This window comes from Peromyscus leucopus, chromosome 2, assembly GCF_004664715.2.
Source record: "Peromyscus leucopus breed LL Stock chromosome 2, UCI_PerLeu_2.1, whole genome shotgun sequence".
Classification (NCBI taxonomy): domain Eukaryota; kingdom Metazoa; phylum Chordata; class Mammalia; order Rodentia; family Cricetidae; genus Peromyscus; species Peromyscus leucopus.
The window spans coordinates 112,461,771-112,481,781 of NC_051064.1; the positions used below are offsets into that span (position 1 = coordinate 112,461,771).

General features: G+C 38.5%; 1 protein-coding gene across 4 annotated transcripts in view; it reads left to right on the plus strand.

Annotated features, from left to right (window-relative positions):
* Eps15 (epidermal growth factor receptor pathway substrate 15) overlaps positions 1-20,011 on the plus strand; it is a 108,809-nt gene that overhangs the window by 21,563 nt on the left and 67,235 nt on the right. For all 4 annotated transcript variants that reach the window (XM_028888878.1, XM_037202793.1, XM_037202795.1 and 1 more), the window contains 6 exons: positions 5,177-5,266; positions 6,911-6,958; positions 10,691-10,786; positions 13,560-13,625; positions 14,382-14,507; positions 17,431-17,490. In XM_028888878.1, coding sequence (XP_028744711.1) covers positions 5,177-5,266; positions 6,911-6,958; positions 10,691-10,786; positions 13,560-13,625; positions 14,382-14,507; positions 17,431-17,490 — 486 coding nt within the window. The remainder of the gene's footprint in view (positions 1-5,176; positions 5,267-6,910; positions 6,959-10,690; positions 10,787-13,559; positions 13,626-14,381; positions 14,508-17,430; positions 17,491-20,011) is intronic.

Here is a 20,011-nt window from a genome sequence, read left to right on the forward strand (position 1 = left end):
CTCAAGCTGGTCTTGGACTTCAGGACTCAAGTCATCCTTCTGTCTCATACTCATCAATAGCTGGGTTTACAGGTGTATGCCACCATGCTCAATTTGATTTTATGCTTTTTTTTTTTTTAATTTGTTTTTTTGAGATGAGCTTTCAGGCTGGACTCAAACTCATGATGTAATTGAGAATAGTTTTGTACTTCTGATCCTCCTGCCTTTGCTCTCAAGTGCTAAGGTTATAGTGGGCAACCATGCCAAGGTTGATTATATTTTTTGTTTTGTCTTAGAGACAGGGTCTTGCTATGTAGCCTTAAACTTTAAATTCCCCTTCCTCAGCCTCCCCTGTGTGGGATTGTAGGCATGTACCACCATGCCTGCAATCTTTTTTGGATGGGGTAGGGACAAGGTGTCATTGTAGCCTAAGCTGGCCCCAGGCTTGCTGTGTAGCAGAAGCTGGCCTTGAACTGCAGATCGTCCTACCTGTTCGTCTCAAGTGCTAGGATGACAGGCGCTTACCACTATTCCTGGCTTCATGCCTGCTTTTTGAACTTTGAAACTTTTCTTATTTGTTCTTTGGACTTTAGGCTAGTGTCTAAACCTTGGAAATTCTTTCCACTATATTTTCCAGCTGTATATATGAATTAGAATTGTTTTCCCCAGATATGCTAAAGTTCTTAGCTAAAACACTTATTTTACTACCTGTGATGGTAGGACTTTATAAAACTGGGTTGTAGGCCAGTTTTCTTTCTGTGTGTGTGTGTGTGTGTGTGTGTGTGTGTGTGTGTGTGTGTGTGTGCATATGGAAGTTAAAGTGTCTTTACACAGGTGCCCTCCACCTTTTGAAACAAGGTCTCTCTTGCTGGCCTGTGTCTTTGGCCAAATAGCCTAAGCTGGCTGGCTTTTGAGCTCCTGGGATCTACCTGTTTCTGACTTGTATCTCACCATGGCTGGAGTTGTAGGTTACCACCTTACCCAGTCATTTACTTGAATTCTGGGGACCCACACTCAAGTTTTAAAGCATTTTGGACATCTGAAATGGGGTGTTGGAATTCAGGTCCTAATGCTTCTAAGATAAATGCTTTCCTGACAACGCCATCTTAATATAGATATATAGGAGGATATGGAGATGATAAGATAAAAGGGTAGATTAATGAACCTACTTTTAAAGAACAACTTGTTTAAAATGTTTTACATTGGTATAGATTTTAGTTTATGTTTAAAATGTTTTACATTGGTAAAAATTTTAGTTTATTAATACAAACTTGAAGTTAATTTTGTTATACTGTATATATATATTTCTATTCTTGTTTGAGGTATTATGTTTAACTCATTTAAAATTGTAATGGATGATTAAAAATAGATTAATAATCAGTCATCTATGATAATCATATTTGTAGCCATGTTAGTTAAGTCTTCTAGGTATACATAGATATATTTCAGATAGATAGGTAATCTTCAAACACTTCATAGACCTGGAGAATATGGCATTTAAATAACTTAGAATTCTGTTGACGTGAGACACAATTGCTCCTGGCTGCACCAATTTGATCCCGAGAGAATGTTGGGCTTCTAAGACATTTCCATTGGGAAGTTTGTCTTTTTGGCACAAAATGGCCTACTGGGCAAAGAACTGCCCTTGCCTTGATGGCTGACAGTACAAATGCAATGCTGTCCTTTCTGGACAAGCAGGACACAAGGAAAGCGACCACTGTACTCTGCCAAGACAGGGTAAGATGGTCTCTTAAAATTCCTGCTTCTAAAAATGGTCTGTCAGATACTCTAGGCCTGTAGCCAATTTGAATGCACCAACAATGCTGAGAAACATCAGGTGACTGTCCAGGCTGCCAGCTGTCTTGGTCTACTCTTGCAAGATTCCCGAAGTTGCTTGCATCCGTCTACCATTTCTCAGGTACCATTATGTTCCTTCTCAGGTCTTTGATGTGGTTGAAGGCTAGATAGTCGTAATTTCCTCAGTTATGATAAAAGATAAGTTAGCTATAAAACCTTAAACTCACAAATATAAGATAGATAAGACATCTTCTTTAATATTGTAACTATAATTCTTGCTCGGTAATTGTTTTGTTATATGTAATTTTACCATGTTAAAGTTAAAACCTTCCTTTTTAAAAAAAGAAGAAAGGGGAAGTGCTGTGGATATCACTCTATATAAATAAAACACTGATGGCTAATGACCAGGCAGGAAGTATAGGCGGGACAAAGAGAGAGGAGAATTGGGGAAACAGGAAGAAGGAGGGGAGACACTGCAGCCACCGCCAGGAGAAACAGCATGTGAAGACGCCGGGAAGCCACCAGCCACGTGGCAAGGTATAGATTTATAAAAATGGGTTAATTTAAGATAAAAGAACAGTTAGCAAGAAGCCTGCCATGGCCATACAGTTTATAAGTGATATAAGCGTCTGAGTGATTATTTTATAAGTGGATTGTGGGACTGCGGGGCTTGGGGAACCTGGAGAGAAGCCCTCCAGCTACACCATCTCTTTTCCCACCTCTACCCAGTCATTCTAGGGGAGATTTATATAGATGTCAACTCCATATCAATCATGTCACTATTCTTTACAGATAACTTGTTCTAGAAAAAAAGAGAATTGTTTTTAAATATGGTCTTGTGTTGTACACTTGATTATTTTTAAGATTTATTTATTTATTATGTAATACCGAAGAGGGCAACAGATCTCATTACAGATGGTTGTGAGCCACCATGTGGTTGCTGGGAATTGAACTCAGGACCTCTGGAAGAGCAGTCGGTACTCTTAACCTCTGAGCCATCTCTCCAGCCCCTAATTATATCTTTTAAAAAAGCCAAAGAAATTCTTGAATCTTTATGATTATATTGTCATAAAAAGTAGTCTTTCAGTAAAAATTACTGTTTTGGTATTCTGATGGGTCAAAGAAGTCAGGTCATATTGGAAAGTTTTTTATTCAGTTTGCAATAGTGGAGCCTACTAATTAAGTATTGAGATAGCCTAAGAAGAAAAAGAAAGTACTTTTTTTTTTTTTTTTTTACATTTTGAACTTGGGGAATACCTTACTGGTAGACTGTTTGTTTAACATGCACAATGCCCCGTGTTCTGTTCCAAACACTGGGAAGTGGAGGTGAGGGTGATGAATGATATCCTTAAGGATTCCCTAGGCAGTTGTAGTAGTACACACCTGTGATCCTAGAACTTGGGATGTTGAGGCAGGAGGGTCATTCAGGTCATCTTCGGTTACATTGGAGTTTGATGCATGCCTGGTCTACATACATAAAACACTATCATTGTGAGAAATCCATGGAGTCTGCTTAAAGGGCAAAGGAATTTATTAGGGAGGAAGACTCACTACAGCACAGGAGATTTATCACAGGGCCCTGGAAGTCTAAGGTACAGTCCAATGCTGTTTTTCTGCCTGGGTCCATCTCAGCATCCAAGCCCACAGGGAGAAAAGAGAGAGCAGAGGGTGTATGTGTCTCAGGTCTTAAGGGTAGCCCTGAGCCATGCCCCAGGGGCAGGCACTTCAAGGCCATAGATAGAACAGGTATCCACTACACACTATCTCAAAACAAGTAGAACTTGAACCATAGGGCATGATGTCTGTAATCTTACCACTCAGGAGGCTGAGGCAGGAAAGTCATGAATTTGAGGCTAGCCTGGGTTACACAGTGAGACTCTTTCTGTAAAAAAGAGTTGGGCATGGTGGAGAAACTGATCCTAGCACTTGGGAAGTAGAAATGGGGGTAGGAGGGTGTCAGGAATTTTAAGGCCAGCCTGGGCTACATGAGGCCTTGACTCTTGAAGCAAGCAAACAAACACAAACAAACAAACAAATAATAGGAGAGAGGACTTGTGAGATGACTGTATAGGTAAAGGTACTGAAAAACATACTCTCAAAAACTGTCCTCTGACCTCTGTACACATGCCATGCCCCTGTTCTGTTTTTCAAGTGTTGAAATTTAAAGTCCCTTGTGAGGCTATGGACCTCTGTTGAAGACATCAATTCTAGTTTGTAGTTTATAGCAGAGCCTTTTGCAGAAATCAGAGAACTGTAGAAACTGCCTGTAGATGAATGTAAATGGATGTTTTTAATTTGTTACTATGACTGCAAGAATGGAAGATAAGATTCCATATTAGGATTCAGTATGTAAATAATTAATTCAGTCTCTGTTTACTTTGAGTGCATTGATATTTAGGTTATGCTGGGTGTGAATGTTCCTTTCCTACAATGGGCAAGAACAGGCCAAATCAGGCACTCAGCAAGAAACAAAGAACTGCCTAATCCTTTCAGTCAGGAAGTGGATAAAGAAAAGTAGTTCTGGAGAATTCTAGAGGCATATTTCTTGATACTTATGTACTTCCTTCTTCCCCCAAAACTGAAGGATTAGGCAGTTCTTTGTTTCTTGCTGAGTGCCTGATTTGGCCTGTTCTTGCCCTTGAGAGCTTTTTTCTTTTCTTCTTTCTGGGACTGGTCTGTGTGAATACTTCATGTGTTTACAGTAAACTTAGTTTCTTAACTAAACTAGAAACACAGCTAGTTCATGAATATCCTAGTATAATATTTCCTTTCCCATGACTTTTAAGATTTACTTTTCATATTTACAAATAGAAATCTAGGAAATCTTTACAAAAACAAGTTTTCCCCCTCCTCTTGTTTGTTGTGACCTCATTCTGTCTTAAAGGATAAGTCCCCATTAGTCAAAATGATGTATTCCCCTTAATGTACTATAGAAAGTTTGTTATGACTTATCAAAGCTGATATTTCTTTGACTTTTTTTTAAGCATTATAATTTCTAAGAGTAGATATAAAAGCAGAAATTAACCTAAAATTATTTGAAGAGTCAGATCATATTCAGCTATTCCAGTTGTCAGAAGACTTCTAGGAAATATTTTTTTCTTATATTGGCATTTAAATGACAACCATAAAAAATGTGGAGTTAGAAGATCTGTGTTCATGTTCTGACTCTACTCACTTGCTTTTCCTGAGCTTGGTTTTTTACTTGTATAATAGACATGATAAACATATTTTGCAAATTGACTACTGTGTAGATGGTACCATACTTAGGAGGCTCTGCAGAGGTCTCTCTTGTTAACAGAAGGATTCTGGTTCCAATTCATAAATTAGGAGGAGAGATGGAGAAGTGGTATAATTTTGATTTTGTGTTTTATTGTCAGTTTCCTGTTTCTTGTCTTTTCAGGTTGACACAGGCCATACTGGAAGGGTGTTGGCTTCAGATGCTGCTGCATTCCTGAAAAAATCAGGGCTTCCAGACTTGATTCTTGGAAAGGTAGGATGTGCTTATTATAACGAATATGAAGAAGCATAGTAGAACTGCAAATAAATTCAGAAGGATACAATCAAGAAACAAGTTAGAACTGAGTCATAGGAGCAGTTTTAGTAATGGGATGGGGGTTGTGGTGTAGTGAATTATCCTTTTGAAAATTAAGGTGTTGCCAGCTGCAACACTTAGGAGAGCAGGTCCTGTACCTTGCCTGGGCAGCACAATAGAGCCAAATGCACTGTTGGAGGTGTGGGTGAGCCAGCCCGGAAGTTGTGAGCATGGGAGAGCTGTCCCCATTACTCAAGTGTCATGTGGCAGCATGGGTGGGGGAGAGATGCCCTCCCCCAGCCCCACCCCCACTCATCAACGCCTGAGGCAGGTGGGAGAGCTGGCCTTGAGGTCATAAGAGCAGCAGAGCACTAGGGAGAGTGGCCCTTAACACCACACCTGGGCAGCACAGTAGAGCTGGCCCTGGTGGTGTAGCTGTGGGAGAACAGACTCTGAGGATGTGAAGGTGGGAGAAGTGGTGAGGACAAGGGAGGGCTGGAAGACTGACCAACCCTGCAACTACCCAGGCCTAAAACCACCCCATCTGTGATCTGCTGGAGTACGTGAAGGGACCAGTCCTGCAGATCCAACTGCAGCATTTCCATGACACAGAGTAACAACAGGATAACCAAGAGGAGTCCCAGTGAGGGCCTAGCATCGACAGTGCAGCAGAAACCATAGGCCTTGAACCAGACCAATGATTCTTGGCAATGAACACTTGCAAGTAAAGATATATGGACAAAAGGGGTTTACTGTGTGACTTACTGTGTCACACTGCAGCTTCCATGACAAGATTGATCTTTTTTTTCCCTCTTAAATTTTATTTTATTTTATTTTGGGGGTGAAGTTGCAAGGATATAGGGCAGATATGAAGGGACAGGGAAATGAATGGGATAGAGATGCATGATGTGAAAGACACAAAGAATAAGAAAGTTAAAAGAAATTAAAGTGTTGTTGAGCATTTTAGAAAATCACTTTTGACTAGGGTGAAGTGAGAAAGTAATTGTACACTTGAGTATTGTGGGGAGGTACAGTGCAGAGTAGGAACATTGCTACCCACTCAAACAATTGGACCTGTCCTTTTTTCCTCAGTAAAGCTGCCTCTGTTTAATGTGCAAAGCAGAGTGAGGGGTTAGAAAGAACAGAGGTGGAAAAGCCCCTCTCTTGCCAGATTGTTATACGTGATATTGATATATAATAAAAATCTTAAAAAATAATCAATACTAATAGTTTCAAATTCATAGATAAACATTAACCCTCCATAGGAAAAAATTCATCTTAATAAGAATCAAAATCAGGGTAGTACATTTCAGTAGACAGCATTTGACTCACAGTTAAACTCTGGGCTAGTGAAAAGGGCATTTGACTAGAAGTTGGAACTTGGGTTTAATTTTTCCCTCATTCCTTTAATGTTCTTAGGCCAGATCTCCTATCCTAGGTCTTCATGTCTTTGTGAAGTAGTTGCATTGAATAATTTCTAATGATTCTTAGATTTGTTTACACAGATCATGAAGTTATAAATTACAGGGATTTAATTTATCTTTTAAATGATTTTTTTTAAAGTATATAGAGAGATTGATTCTTTTTCCTCTTACATTGCAGATTTGGGACTTAGCTGACACAGATGGCAAAGGTGTCCTGAACAAACAAGTAAGATGAAGAGATTCAGATGAGGCTTTTTTCTTTCTAATTTGAAATAAAAAGTAGCAGATTTTTATTTTTAAGCTCAAAGTTAGTTTTAAGACCATGTGTCCTAACATTGAAAGTATTTTAACTACTGAATATTTAGCTATCTGAATGCTAAGGTTTGATGATACTGTTTTGCTGAAGCTTTTATATAATATCTCTCTCTCTCTCTCTCTCTCTCTCTCTCTCTCTCTCTCTCTCTCTCTCTTTTTTAAGACAGGGTTTCTCTGTGTAGCTTTGCACCTTTCCTGGATCTCACTCTGTAGATCAGGCTGGCCTCAAATTCACAAAGATCTGCCTGCCTCTGCCTCCCAAGTCCTGGGATTAAAGGCGTGCGCCACCACCGCCTGGCTAATATATATCTCTTACAGACAGACTTTGTTCTTTGTTCGTGTTAATTAAATTTTTTGAATATGCTAGATCATAAGTTAACATTGGTTTTATTAGTAAGTGTTACTATAGATAAGCCCAGACCTTTGAAGGGAGTCTTTGGGCTAATCAAACCTGAACTCTTGTGTTGGTTTTGTTTCTTACCTGTTAACCAAAAAGTGGTGCACAGGATGGAAGTACACTCCAGTCTATAAATATGTGAAGCTGGTTATAGCCGCAGGTATTGAATACCATGTGTATACTTTAATGTTTGGCTTTTTGGAAGTTTGCTATATCCTGATACTCTTGCTTAGCACCACTGTGTAAAACTCATTTTCCCTATGAGCATAGCTAAAACAAGATCAAAAACAGAAAAGGGATGAGAATAATAATTAATGATAGAGTCAAAATACCCAGCCTCTTTTATAGGAAAATTATGTATATGGGTGTTTTTCCTGCATGTATGTGCATGTTTGTGTACCACATGTGTGCCTGGTGCCTGCGGGGGGGGGGGGGGTCAGAAGAGGGCTTTGGATCCCCTGGAAGGGAATTATAGACAGTTGTGAACTGCCAAGTGGGTACTAGGAATCAAACCCATGTACTCTGAAGAGCATCCAATGATTTTAATGATTGAGTCATCCTCTGTAGTCTCAAGAATACCCAGTCTCTTATTAGGATTTCAGGACTCGATTGTAGTAGTCCTCATTGGAGGTTCTAGGTAGAAGGGCCAGTTGAAGACACTGAAGACGTATGGGTACTCAGGTATGGTCTACTCAGTCAGTAAGTGTTGTTAAGAGCCAGGCTTTGGAGTGCAGAGGTGAATGTGACAGGTGTAGTTCCTCTTAGGAATTTGTAGTATAACTTCTTCACTGGTAGTCCTGGACATTGAATGAATTTGAGTTGTCTTTGTTACATCCAGGTTGCTAGATATATGGGTCTGCCATTGAAGTTTGGGTTTACATTCAAGGCACAGTGTTTTGTTCTGGCTATTTGAAGAAAGATTTGTGTTGACTCAACAGTTACAGAAATTTCAGCTACAGTCATTTGGTTGCATTGTTTCTGGGTCTGTGATGAAGCAGAACATCAAAGCAATAAGGTACAGTGAATGAAAGCTTGCTCACTTCCCTGCTGCTGAGAAGGAAAAAGAGGAGAAGGGCCTGGGGTCCCAGTATCTCCTTCAGGGGCTCACCCTCAGTGACCTACATAGGCCCTACCTCCTAAAGTTTCTTCACCTTCTAGTAGCACCATCAGGTACTACGCTTTTATCATATGAGCTTGGTGTATGTATAGGGAAATTTAAGATCTAAACTATAGCAAAGGCATACTTTTTATGTGCCCATGTGCACATGTGGAGATCAGAGGACAGCGTCAGGTGTCAGCCTTCACTTTCCACCTTGATTGAGGTGGGATTTCTTTGTAGTTCTTCAGCTGCATATGATAGACTAGCTGGCCCATGAGCTTCTGTGGATCCCCTTCCCCCTCTCTCATCTAGCCATAGCATGCCAGGATTACAAATGTGTACTGCTACATCCAGCTTTATGTGTGTCCTGGGGATCTGAACTTCAGTCCTCACTCTTACATGGCAAGCATTTATCCACTGAACTCTCTCCAGCCCAAAGATAATACTGTTTGGATTATCTTTTGAAAGAAAGAAAAGACATCCGAGAATCTGTATGACAAAAATGATAGTACTTTCTACCTCCAGAATAGTTTTATTTCATTGCTCTTAATACATTGCAAGGTGGATAGTATTAGACTGTCCTCCTTTTAGGGAAGAATTTTATTTAAATTGCCCGTGGCATTGCAGTTTTAAGTAGCAGAGCTAGAATTTAATGAAGAATTACTTCATTCAGAGCTCACCTATAGTGTGGAAATGGGATCTCATTCTTTAAGAGTAGTTGAAGAATACAAGCAATTGAAAGCTTAGTGGAGCAGACAAAACTTTAGCAGGAGAGACGTGGAAGGTCAAAGGAGAAGTAGAAATGCTTTGTGATGCTGTGGAGATGGGGAAGAGCTTTGAAGCATCATTTTTTCCTGAGCTAAGACAGTGAGCAGGATGAAGAAGCTAGGAGGTTATTGTGATGTAGGCTAACTGGGAGAGTTGAAGTCTTATGACACAGAAACTTCTTAAGTAAATGAGAAAAAAAGGAGAGAGAGAGAAAAAAAGAGGGAGTGAGGGAAAATGAATGAGAAAGGGAGAGAGGGAGACAGAAGGAGATAAGAGAGTATGAGACACAGAGAGAGAAAGGGAGAGAGGGAGACAGTGTGTGTGTGTGAGAGAGCTGTGTGTGTTGCTAGAGGTAAAAACAAGGGTCTCATGTATGTGAGAAAAATACTCTACCATTAAGTAACATTTCCAGTCCCAGGGGGAGTCTCTCAAGAGACATGTATGGAATGCAGCACATAGCTTGAAAAGTAAGAAAAGGTAAACAAAGGGTAAGAAGAAATAGGTAAGAATGGGGATGGTTAGAGTGAAATAGTGAATCGGCAACAGTCCTAGGATGTTGAAAAACTGGAAAAAATATTACTGGAACAAAACACCCGTTCTATTGTCAAGCCTATCTAACTGAGAACAACTGAAAACAAATAAATTGAGCTTCTTTACATTTATTTACTTATTTAATTAGGCTTGAATTGAGACTTAACATACAAGGACCTTTGTGGAAGGTTTATAAATTGTTTGTTTGTTTCTCGAGACAGGGTTTCTCTGTGTAGCCCTGGTTGTTGTGGAACTTACTCTGTAGCCCAAGCTGGCCTCGAACTCACAGAGATCTGCCTGCCTCTGCCTCTGAGTGCTGGCCTTAAAGGCGTGTGCCACTACCCCTGGCTGATTTGTAAATATTTTTAAGTCAAGCAGTTAAAATTGTTTTAGATGCTGCCCAGTAGTTTTCTGTGACTCCTCTGGAATAGCAGTGATTGACTCTTGTATTTCTGATCCAGTTTCGAAATTACATCTCCCATTCCAGAGATGGCTTTGGATAAGTTAGTTATTAACTCACTTTAGACTCCCTACTCAAAGACCTTTCAGTTAACAGACATTTTTTAGTGATATTGAATATTCTTTAAAATGTGAATGTTTTGTACAGTTTCTACTTTGATATACCATAGTTTAAGTATTTTTTTACTTTACTAATAATGTTAGAAACATCTTTATACATGTTTCTTTTCTCAATTTCAAGGCAAATGCTTTTGAAGCAAATTTCTTGTTATATTTGTTGCTACGTAATACTGTGGAATAATTGTGAATTATTTTATATTTTCAGATCATAAAGTTTAAAAGAAGGTAGATTTGGGAGAAAAGCTAACATTTATGCTTTTCTTTGTCAGGAATTCTTTGTTGCTTTGCGGCTTGTGGCATGTGCCCAGAATGGACTGGAAGTTTCACTGAGCAGCTTGAATCTGGCTGTTCCTCCACCAAGATTTGTAAGAAATAATTTTCTGTGTAAATTGTATTTAAGTAGAAATATTAAGGCTGGGGAGATGGTTCATTGGATAGAATGCTTGCCCCTACCTGTAAGCATAAGGACTGGAGTTCAGTCACTAGTACCCACATAAAAGGCTGAATGGGCATAGTGACCTGCCTGTAATCCCAGAATTCAGGAGGTGAGACAGGATTCTCCAGGGCATAGCTGGCTAGCTAACCTAATGGAACCAGTGAGCTCTGAGTCAAGTGAGAGATCCTACCTACAGACACATATACAAGCACATACTATATTCATACTTAGCAAAAAATATTATACCACATGATTCGAAAGAAATCAATTTCTCTGTTTTAATCCCTGTTACTTAGCTACCTGGCTTTCTTCCTTAGTAACTACTGCTATTACTAGTTTTGTATATGTTTTTCAAAGTCATATGTGCATATAAAAAATATAAATATACATTTTTAAAAATTTTCTAATGGGAGCATTCTATGTATTTGACTCCATACCCTTTAAAATGAATATGTTTTAATGTTTGCATGGTATTTCTTTGTTTACTAAAATTTATATAAATTTCAATATAGGCATGTAGATAATTCTTTAAGGAAAAATGCGGCATCAGATAGTAATTTTATGTCATCTTCCATATGCAGAAGTATAATTGTAAACTCTCAAAAGTGAAATTGTCTTTAAGAGTTTTTGCATGTATGATTTCATGTTTATCAGCAGTTGGTTGGCTTGTCAATTTCCTTGTGCTTTTGCTCACATGCTCTTGTCAGATTATAGATCCGTGTCAACTTGGTGGCAAATGGTATGTTAGTGTCTAGATTTGTCTTTTTAACTTATAGGTGAGATTGATTAGGCTTTGTTGTTGTTGTTGTTTTCTTTTCTTTTCTTTTTTTTGAGACAGTTTCTCTGTGTAGCTTTGGAACCTGTCCTGGAACTCACCTTGTAGATCAGGCTGGCCTTGAACTCACAGAGATCCATCTGCCTCTGCCTCCTGAGTGCTTGGATTGAAGGTGTGTGCCACCACTGCCTGGTGAGATAGATTAATTTTAAGACACTGAATGGTTTTTGTTCCGCTATGGGAATGTCTAATTCTAGACTGCGACTATTTTTCTTGAGCAATTATTCTCTTTCTTCCTGAATTCTAGAGGTTCTTTAAAAATTAACAAGTTAGGGCTGGAGAGATGGCTCAGTGGTTAAGAGCACTGACTGCTCTTCCGGAGGTCCTGAGTTCAATTCCCAGCAACCACATGGTGGCTCACAACCACCTGTAATGAGATCTGGTGCCCTCTTCTGGCCTGCAAGGACACATGCATGCAGAACACTGTATACATAATAAATAAATAAATCTTTAAAAAAAAAAATTAAAAAAAAAATTAACAAGTTAATTATCATTTGCAAATATACTCTTCTAATTTGTCATTTGTCTTTTACTGGGTTATGTTTTTGCTCCCATGATGAAATTGTTTTAGGTAAACAAATTGCAATGCTAAAACTTACTTTTTCTTTTTCTATATTTGTTATTTCTGGTGGAAGTGTGAGTGTGGATTCAAATTCATTCTTTCATGGTAGTTATCATATAGAATTAATAATACATTGAATAATCATTCTTTTTCATACCAATTTCAAATGCCACATCAGTGATGACCTAAAAGCCATTCGCATTTTGATGTCTTTCTGGATTTTCCTGTTCTTGTTTATAGGTCTGTTTAGCTTTGTGCCAATTTTATATTATTTTGATTATCATTATTTAGGAAATGTCTTTATATATGATATAGCTTATCAATCCCACCCCAACTTATTCAGAAGTTCAATGGCTCTTTTTTTTTTTTTTTTTTTTTTTTTTTTTGGTTTTTTCGAGACAGGGTTTCTCTGTGTAGCTTTGCGCCTTTCCTGGAGCTCACTTGGTAGCCCAGGCTGGCCTCGAACTCACAGAGATCCGCCTGCCTCTGCCTCCCAAGTGCTGGGATTAAAGGCGTGCGCCACCACGCCCGGCAATGGCTCTTGTTTTAATTTTAAATTTAATTTTGGTGCTGTTGGAGCTAAACCCATGGCCTTGCACCTACTGGCCAAGTGTTTTACCACTGAGATGTTCCCAACCCTTTTTTTTTAAAACATAATATTTTAGAAGTATTAGGCTTTTAACTTTAGGGAACCAGAGAGATGGTGTAGCAGTAAAGAGCACTGGCTTCTCATCCAGAGGACCCTGGCTCCATTCCCAGCACCGACATGGTAGATTAAACTATCCGTAACTCAAGTTACTGGGGATCCAACACACTTTTCTGGTCTGCATGGTTGCCAGGCATACATTGTACACAGACATACATTCAGGCAAAATACCCATACACATAAAATAAAATAATAAAGCAAAAAAAAAATTAACTTCAGTTTTGAGAATGTCTGTATTTCTCTGTTTAGACATGGCTTACAAGGGTTGTCAGAAGTATTTGTTGCCTAGGTATAATACTGAGATTTTTCAAATGTATTTATCTGTCTCTTGAGCCAGATAAAGTAATAACTTGAATGTGCTGCCATTAGGTATCATGTACAGGTAACTTACAAGTGCTAAATAAGTTTTTCTGGTCTGCTTTCCTTAAATAATATTGGGGAAAAGTTTTTATTTCAGTGGACAGTAGATGAAGGTCTAATTAAAGTAAAACAGTGTTGATACCCAGCAGTTTGCACAAATACATTTAAGTGGAAAAACCACATTTTCTTCATTGATTACTGGCGTGAGGACTTCAACAGTCCATTGTTCTCTTTCTTAGCATGACTCCAGCAGTCCTTTGCTAACCAGTGGGACTTCAGCTGCCGAGCTCCCGTGGGCTGTAAAGGTAAATAAGTTTCTTCATCTCTTGTTTCCTACTTAAAAATGTCTCCCTCCCTTCCCTCAAAATACATTGTTTTGCATTGGACTTTCATATACATGTTCAAGGAGTGTAGGGAAAATACTGAAGTTGAAATTTTTGATTTATGAATTTGAAAATGCTTTAGCTCTGTTAGCCATTTTGTAACAACTTTTAAATCCTCCCTTTCCTCAAAATACATTGTTCTGCACTAGACTTTTATTTCTTTGAATTGGAGATAGAGTTTCATTGCCAGTGTCTTCTTAGAAAAGTTACTCCCTTGCTGTAGGTCTGGTTGAGTGAACTAGGTGCTCCTCGAAGCATTCTTTCTGTCTCTGAAATTGTAGGAGTCTGCCGGACAGTAGAAAAGCAAAGCTAGTATTCCAGCAAGTCCAACAAAGTAGAGACACTGTGAGATGATTTAGTATATTTTGATAAAATGTTTTTGAAAATGTTAGCTTAAGAGTCCGTTGTATGTTATTTGAGGATTTTATTCTTTTGTTTTGTTTTTGATTTTTGTTGTTTTTTGAGACAGGGTTTCTCTGTAGTTTTGGTGCCTGTCCTGGATCTCGCTCTGTAGACCAGACTGGCCTTGAACTCACAGAGATCCACCTGGATCTGCCTCCTGAGTGCTGGGATTAAAGGTGTGTGCCACCACCGCCTGACTGAGGATTTTATTCTTATATGTGCAGTTAAATCCTTTTCATGATTGTTTAACTTGTCATCTTTCTTTTCATATTGTAGTCTGAAGACAAAGCCAAATATGATGCAATTTTTGATAGTTTGAGTCCAGTGGATGGATTTTTGTCTGGTGATAAAGTGAAACCAGTATTGCTCAACTCTAAGTTACCTGTGGAAATCCTTGGAAGAGTAAGATAGCAAACTTTAAAAGTAATTTGTTTGTTTGTTTGTTTTGAGGTGGTCTTAATGTATAGCTCCGGCTGGTCTGGAACTCACAGACCTCACAGACCTCTTGCCTGAGCCTCATGAATGCTGAGATTTCGGTATTGTGCTAGATACAGTTATTACATATTTTAATTTTATACTTACCAGGAGCACTAATAGCTCATCGTTTAATATATAGACAGGTCTTATTAAAGTTGTGTTAGTACAGGATTTTCTGTATTTGTAACATGTAAATTATTGTCATTGTATTTCTGGTTTTAGTTATTCCCTGTTTTAAAAAAATGAATAATTGGTATTAGTTACATATGTAAGTCCATTAAGCAGATCTGTTTTTTTTTTTTGCATGTATACTTGAATGATCTAGTTGTTTGACAAATTTTAAGAGACCACCTGTATTTTTTAAAGATGTATTTTTCTTTTTAATTATGTGTGTGTGGGGTGTGTGGGGGCGTATGCACATATAAGTCAGATGCCCATAGAGTACAGAAGAAGGTGGGGGATCCCTTGGACTTGGAGTTACAAGCAGTTGTGAGCCACCATGTGGGTATTGGAAGGGCAGCAAATGCTCTTAACTGCTGAGCCATCTCTCCAGGCCCAGACCATCTGTATTTTATGTCTTCTACCTTATCCTATGTATTATAGGGTCTTGTTTTAAGGAGTATGAAATCATAAATTTTGCTCTCTGACTGTGTTTCTTGAATTGTTTTCCTAGATGTTTGTTAGACTTTAATTCTTTGATCTCAGGCTCCTTTACTTCCCCTCTGTCTTTTTAATTAGTGTGTGTGTGTGTGTGTGTGTGTGTGTGTGTGTGTGTGTGTGTGTGTGTGTTTTGGGGGTGTGCCACAGTACACCAATGTGAAGATTAGGGGACAGCTTGAGGGACTTGGTTTTCTCTTTCCATCATGTGAGTCCTGGGGGTAGAACTCGGTTATTAGGTTTGGCAGCAAGCACCTTTACCTGCCACATTGTCAAGCTAGCCCCTTCTGTCTTTTGGATTTTGTTTGTTTTCTGTTTTTTCTCTCTTGAGTGTGCTCACACGTGTGTGTACACATGGAAGCCTCAGGTGTTGCTCTTCAGGAACTGTTATTGTGTTTTCTTATTTTCTTACTGTATTTTTTTTTTTTTTGAGGCATGTTCTTTTCTTATCCTGAGACCTAGCCACCTAGCCTTTTTTTTTTTTTTTTTTTAAGATTTATTTTATGTTTACGAATATTTTGCCTGAATGTATGTATGTCCACCATGTGTGTGCCTGGCACTCATAAAGGTCAGAAGAGGCCATTGGAACCTCTGAAACTGGCATTATAGATGGTTGTGATCCACCATGTGGGTGCTGGGGACTGAACCTGGGTGCTTTGAAAGAGCAACAAGTGCATTTAACCACTGAGCCATCCTTCCAGCTCTGACCTCAACCTTTTTTTTTGTTTTTGTTTTTTTGAGACAGGGTTTCTCTGTGTAGTTTTGGTACCTGTCCTGGATCTCACTCTGTAGACCAGGCTGGACTCAAACTTACAAAGATCTGCCTGGCTCTGCCTCCTGAGTGCTGGGATTAAAGGCGTCTGCCTCCGCCGCCTGGCCTGACCCCAGCCTTTTTATGTGAGTCTGGGAATTGAACTAAGGCCCTCATGCTTGCATGGGAAGTACTTTATTATTAGTGAGTTTCCTTCCCTGCCCATATAGTGCACGTGTTAAATGTGCAGTTCAGTAATGTGAAGCCACCATCACCATCATCTCCATGACTTTTTTCAACTGGTAAGATCTCTCTCTTGGTGTCTTCAGAAATTATTTTTTCTTTGTTTAATTTCTGTGTGCTTGTCCAGTTTCATACCTTTATTCTTAGCTCTTTTTTTACATTGTTGTTTTTTTTTTTTTTTTTTGGAGCTGAGGATCGAACCCAGGGCCTTGTGCTAAATCCCCAACCCTTACATTGTTCTTCAATATCATATCTGATGAAATCATAGATTCTAACTTGAATTTCCTGCTTTCCTATATAGATCTTTTTTTCGTAAATGCTTTTAAGACTTTAATTTTGTTAAGTCTTTGATTTTACTAAAATCTCAATTTTGCATTTGCTAATTATTTGCCTTCTCTTTTGTTTCATACAGACTTTTGAGAAATGCTAAAATAAATTCATGATCACTAATTTTTTTCTGGATTTCTCCCTACTTGCCACTTTTGATCTGTTTCCAAAGTTATTTCTCTCCTTTCTTCTTTCACGTTTTAAACCATAACCACTCTCTCTAAGCTCCCAGCTCTCGTGTAAGCAGCCAGTTTTCAGAGGCTGCCCTGCTTCTTTAAGTGACTTTGGGAAAGTCCTTAGGAACTGTGTGTTGGTTTTCAAATCTTTAAATTGGGTATAATTTTCAGTTGATAGGGTTCCAAGGATTAAATGTGATAGTATATGTTCTTAATACAATACATGTTAAACATTCATAGAGCGTTGGATTCTGTGGCGGTGGTGGTGACTAACATCACATCGCCAGCGATACTTGTGCTACTGCCCCTGGGTCATTAGGCACAGCCCGAGCTGTCCTGAATGGAACTCTGTTTAGACGCGGCTAATCTTGAACTCACATCTACCATGCCAGCAAACACTGATTTCTAAGATCTTTTCCTAGTAGTGCTTCCATCCTTTTCTTTATCGTATGGTCAGTGTGAGATTGTTAAACTTTGAATATTATAATAGTCAAATAATATAAAATAATAATATTATCTTATTGCTTTAAACTAACCTTCTAGTAACTTCTCATTGCAATTAAGACAACATCCAGATTCTTTTTATGGCACTGAATGACCAGGCACTCTCACATTCCACTAGTAAACGTTCTCTTCCTGTCCCTAAGTGAACACAAAATAAGAGCATTAATTGTTCTCACTTCTCTTATTTAAGGTTTGGGAATTGAGCGATATTGACCATGATGGAAAGCTTGACAGAGATGAGTTTGCAGTTGTAAGTAACCAAATGTTTTTAAAATGCAAAGTTTCTTAATTTTATCATGTGACAGCCTTCCTCCACCCATACCTCCCGCCATTTGATGAAAATAGGGCTTGAACTTACAAGTGTCCTACCCCAGCCTCTGAGTGTTTAAATTGCAGTGTGTGCCCCCTGCCCTGGGAAGCATTTCCCATTTTAATTTATCTTTAGTATATCTCCATCAGATTGTAGTTAGTAACCTTTTTAGTACTTATAGGTGACAGCATATTTTTAATGAGAAAGAGAATGTGTGTATTTTGCCATCTTTTTTTTTCTTTCTTACTTTGGTACTTAGGAAAGATACTTGGTTAATATACTACAAAGATGATGGTGTGGTAATTTAGTGGGGGTCATATATTGCTTTAATCTTCTTAAATTAATTCAATTTTGTTTCAACTATATCTCCTAATTGTCACATTATTTTATTAAAAGGAAACATGAACAACGCTTTAGTTTTATTTTAACTGATAGGGCAGGAACATTTCGGCATCTTTCCTTATTTTAAAGATCTTTGTAATTTAGCAGTTAGGTAGTTAATGTCAGAATGGTTTTTATTGCTTCTTTAAAGTTAGATGAAACTTGAGTAGGGGCTGGTGACGTGGTTCAGTTGTTAAAGTGCTTGCAGTTCAAGCTCATGACCTCATGATGCACCTGAGTTCAGTCTCTAGAACCTAAGTTAAAGAAAAAGACAAAAAAGTGTGGTGGTGAGAAATTGTGATCCCAGTGCTGGAGAGGCAGAGACAGGATGCTCCTGGGTTCAGTAAGAGACCATGACTCAAAAACTAAGATGGAAAGGAATTGAAGATACCAACCTCAGCCTCACACATGTACGAACACACATACCTAACCTGTTTTGACCTGGGATGAATCAGTAATCTCCCATGTACTCTTACTTGGATGTTAGTCTGCCTAAATTTTTTACCTCTTTTTCTAAAGAATTGTTTTGTGTGTGTATGTACATGAGGGCAGTTGCCTGTAGAGACCAGAGGCCTCAGATCTCCTAGAGCTCGAGTTATTAATTGTGAGCCACTTGATGGGTGCTATGAACTGAAGTCAGGTCCTCTGTAAGGGTAGTACAGGCTTTTAATTGCTGAACCATCTCTCTAGCTCAGTTGTTTGTTTTTTACTTCTAAACTTGTTCTTTTTAAAAATCTTTTTATGCCTGAGGTTGTCCTCTTTTTCTCATTTTTAATCTTTCATATTTATGCTCATAATCTCTTTTATTTCTTTGGTTTAGTCTATCATTAGGTCAGTGATATTTCAAAACACCCATTCTTTAGACTTATTTATCCTTTTACGTTTCAAATTTTTAATTTTCATGTACTTCAGCTCTTTAATTTATTCCCACTTTCAAAAACTTTTTCTAAAATGTATTGGTGTCTGTGGGCACAGGTGACATGTCATGAATGTGGAGGTCAGTGGATTACATCAATGTCCATTCTCTTTTTCTCCCTTTACCTGGGGAGCAGTCTCGGATTGCCAGACTCGCACAGCTAGCACCATGACCATTTGAGTTATCTCACTGCCCCGGGCTTCTCTTTGTTGAGTCTGAGTAATAGTGTGATGAGCCCAGTCAGGTCTTACACTCACTATCCAAGGATGACCTTTGTCAAAACTTAGAAACCTACATTGGTAAGTTACTTTTAAACTGCACACTTTCTTTTGATTTTACCACTTAATCTTTTCTGGTCTAAGCTCTGCCCTGTAGTATTATACTGCATTTAGTTGCTGTGTCTTTTCAGTCTCTTAAGTCTTTGACAGTTTGTCATTCTTGTCTTATTTTTATGACTTTGACTTTTTCTGTTTTTGGAGTACTGGTGTGATAGCTTGTAGAATATCTTCCAATTTAGATTTGTCTAGAGGCAAAAAATACATTTGTTCAAGTATCAGGATATATACTATCATGGGGATTGATTAAGATAGTGTTTGCAAAATTTCTTCCCAGAGAAGTAATTTACAGTTTTTCCCTTGTTAGTTCTTGTAAAGTGAAGGTGATAGCATTTTTACTTGGCTGTCTTTGTATCTCTCTATTGTTTTTGTTTTTGTTTTCTTTCTAATTCTTAATCTTTTCTGTCAGTAGTATTTATTGGGTCCTTATTTTGTGAAGAACATTTGGCACTAAGAGGGAGCTATACTTGTATATGCTAGCATGTACTGCATACTTTTGTTTTTGTTGTTGTTTGTTTTTCAAGACAGGGTTTCTTTGTGTAACAGCTCTGGCTGTCCTAGAACTCACTCTGCAGACCAAGCTGGCCTCGAACTCAGAAATCCGCTTGTCTCTGGCACTGTCATTGCTCATCACACACACACACACACACACACACACACACACACACACACACACACACACACGTTATTAGCATTTCTTTTTTTTATGATTCTTTAGATTGAACATAGGGTTGCTGTGCTCCTGAGCTCCACCTCAAGCCCTGAAATTAACTTGTACTCTTGCGCTGCTTCTCCTGTGTAATGAAAGTGAAGGGCCTTTCCCTTTGTG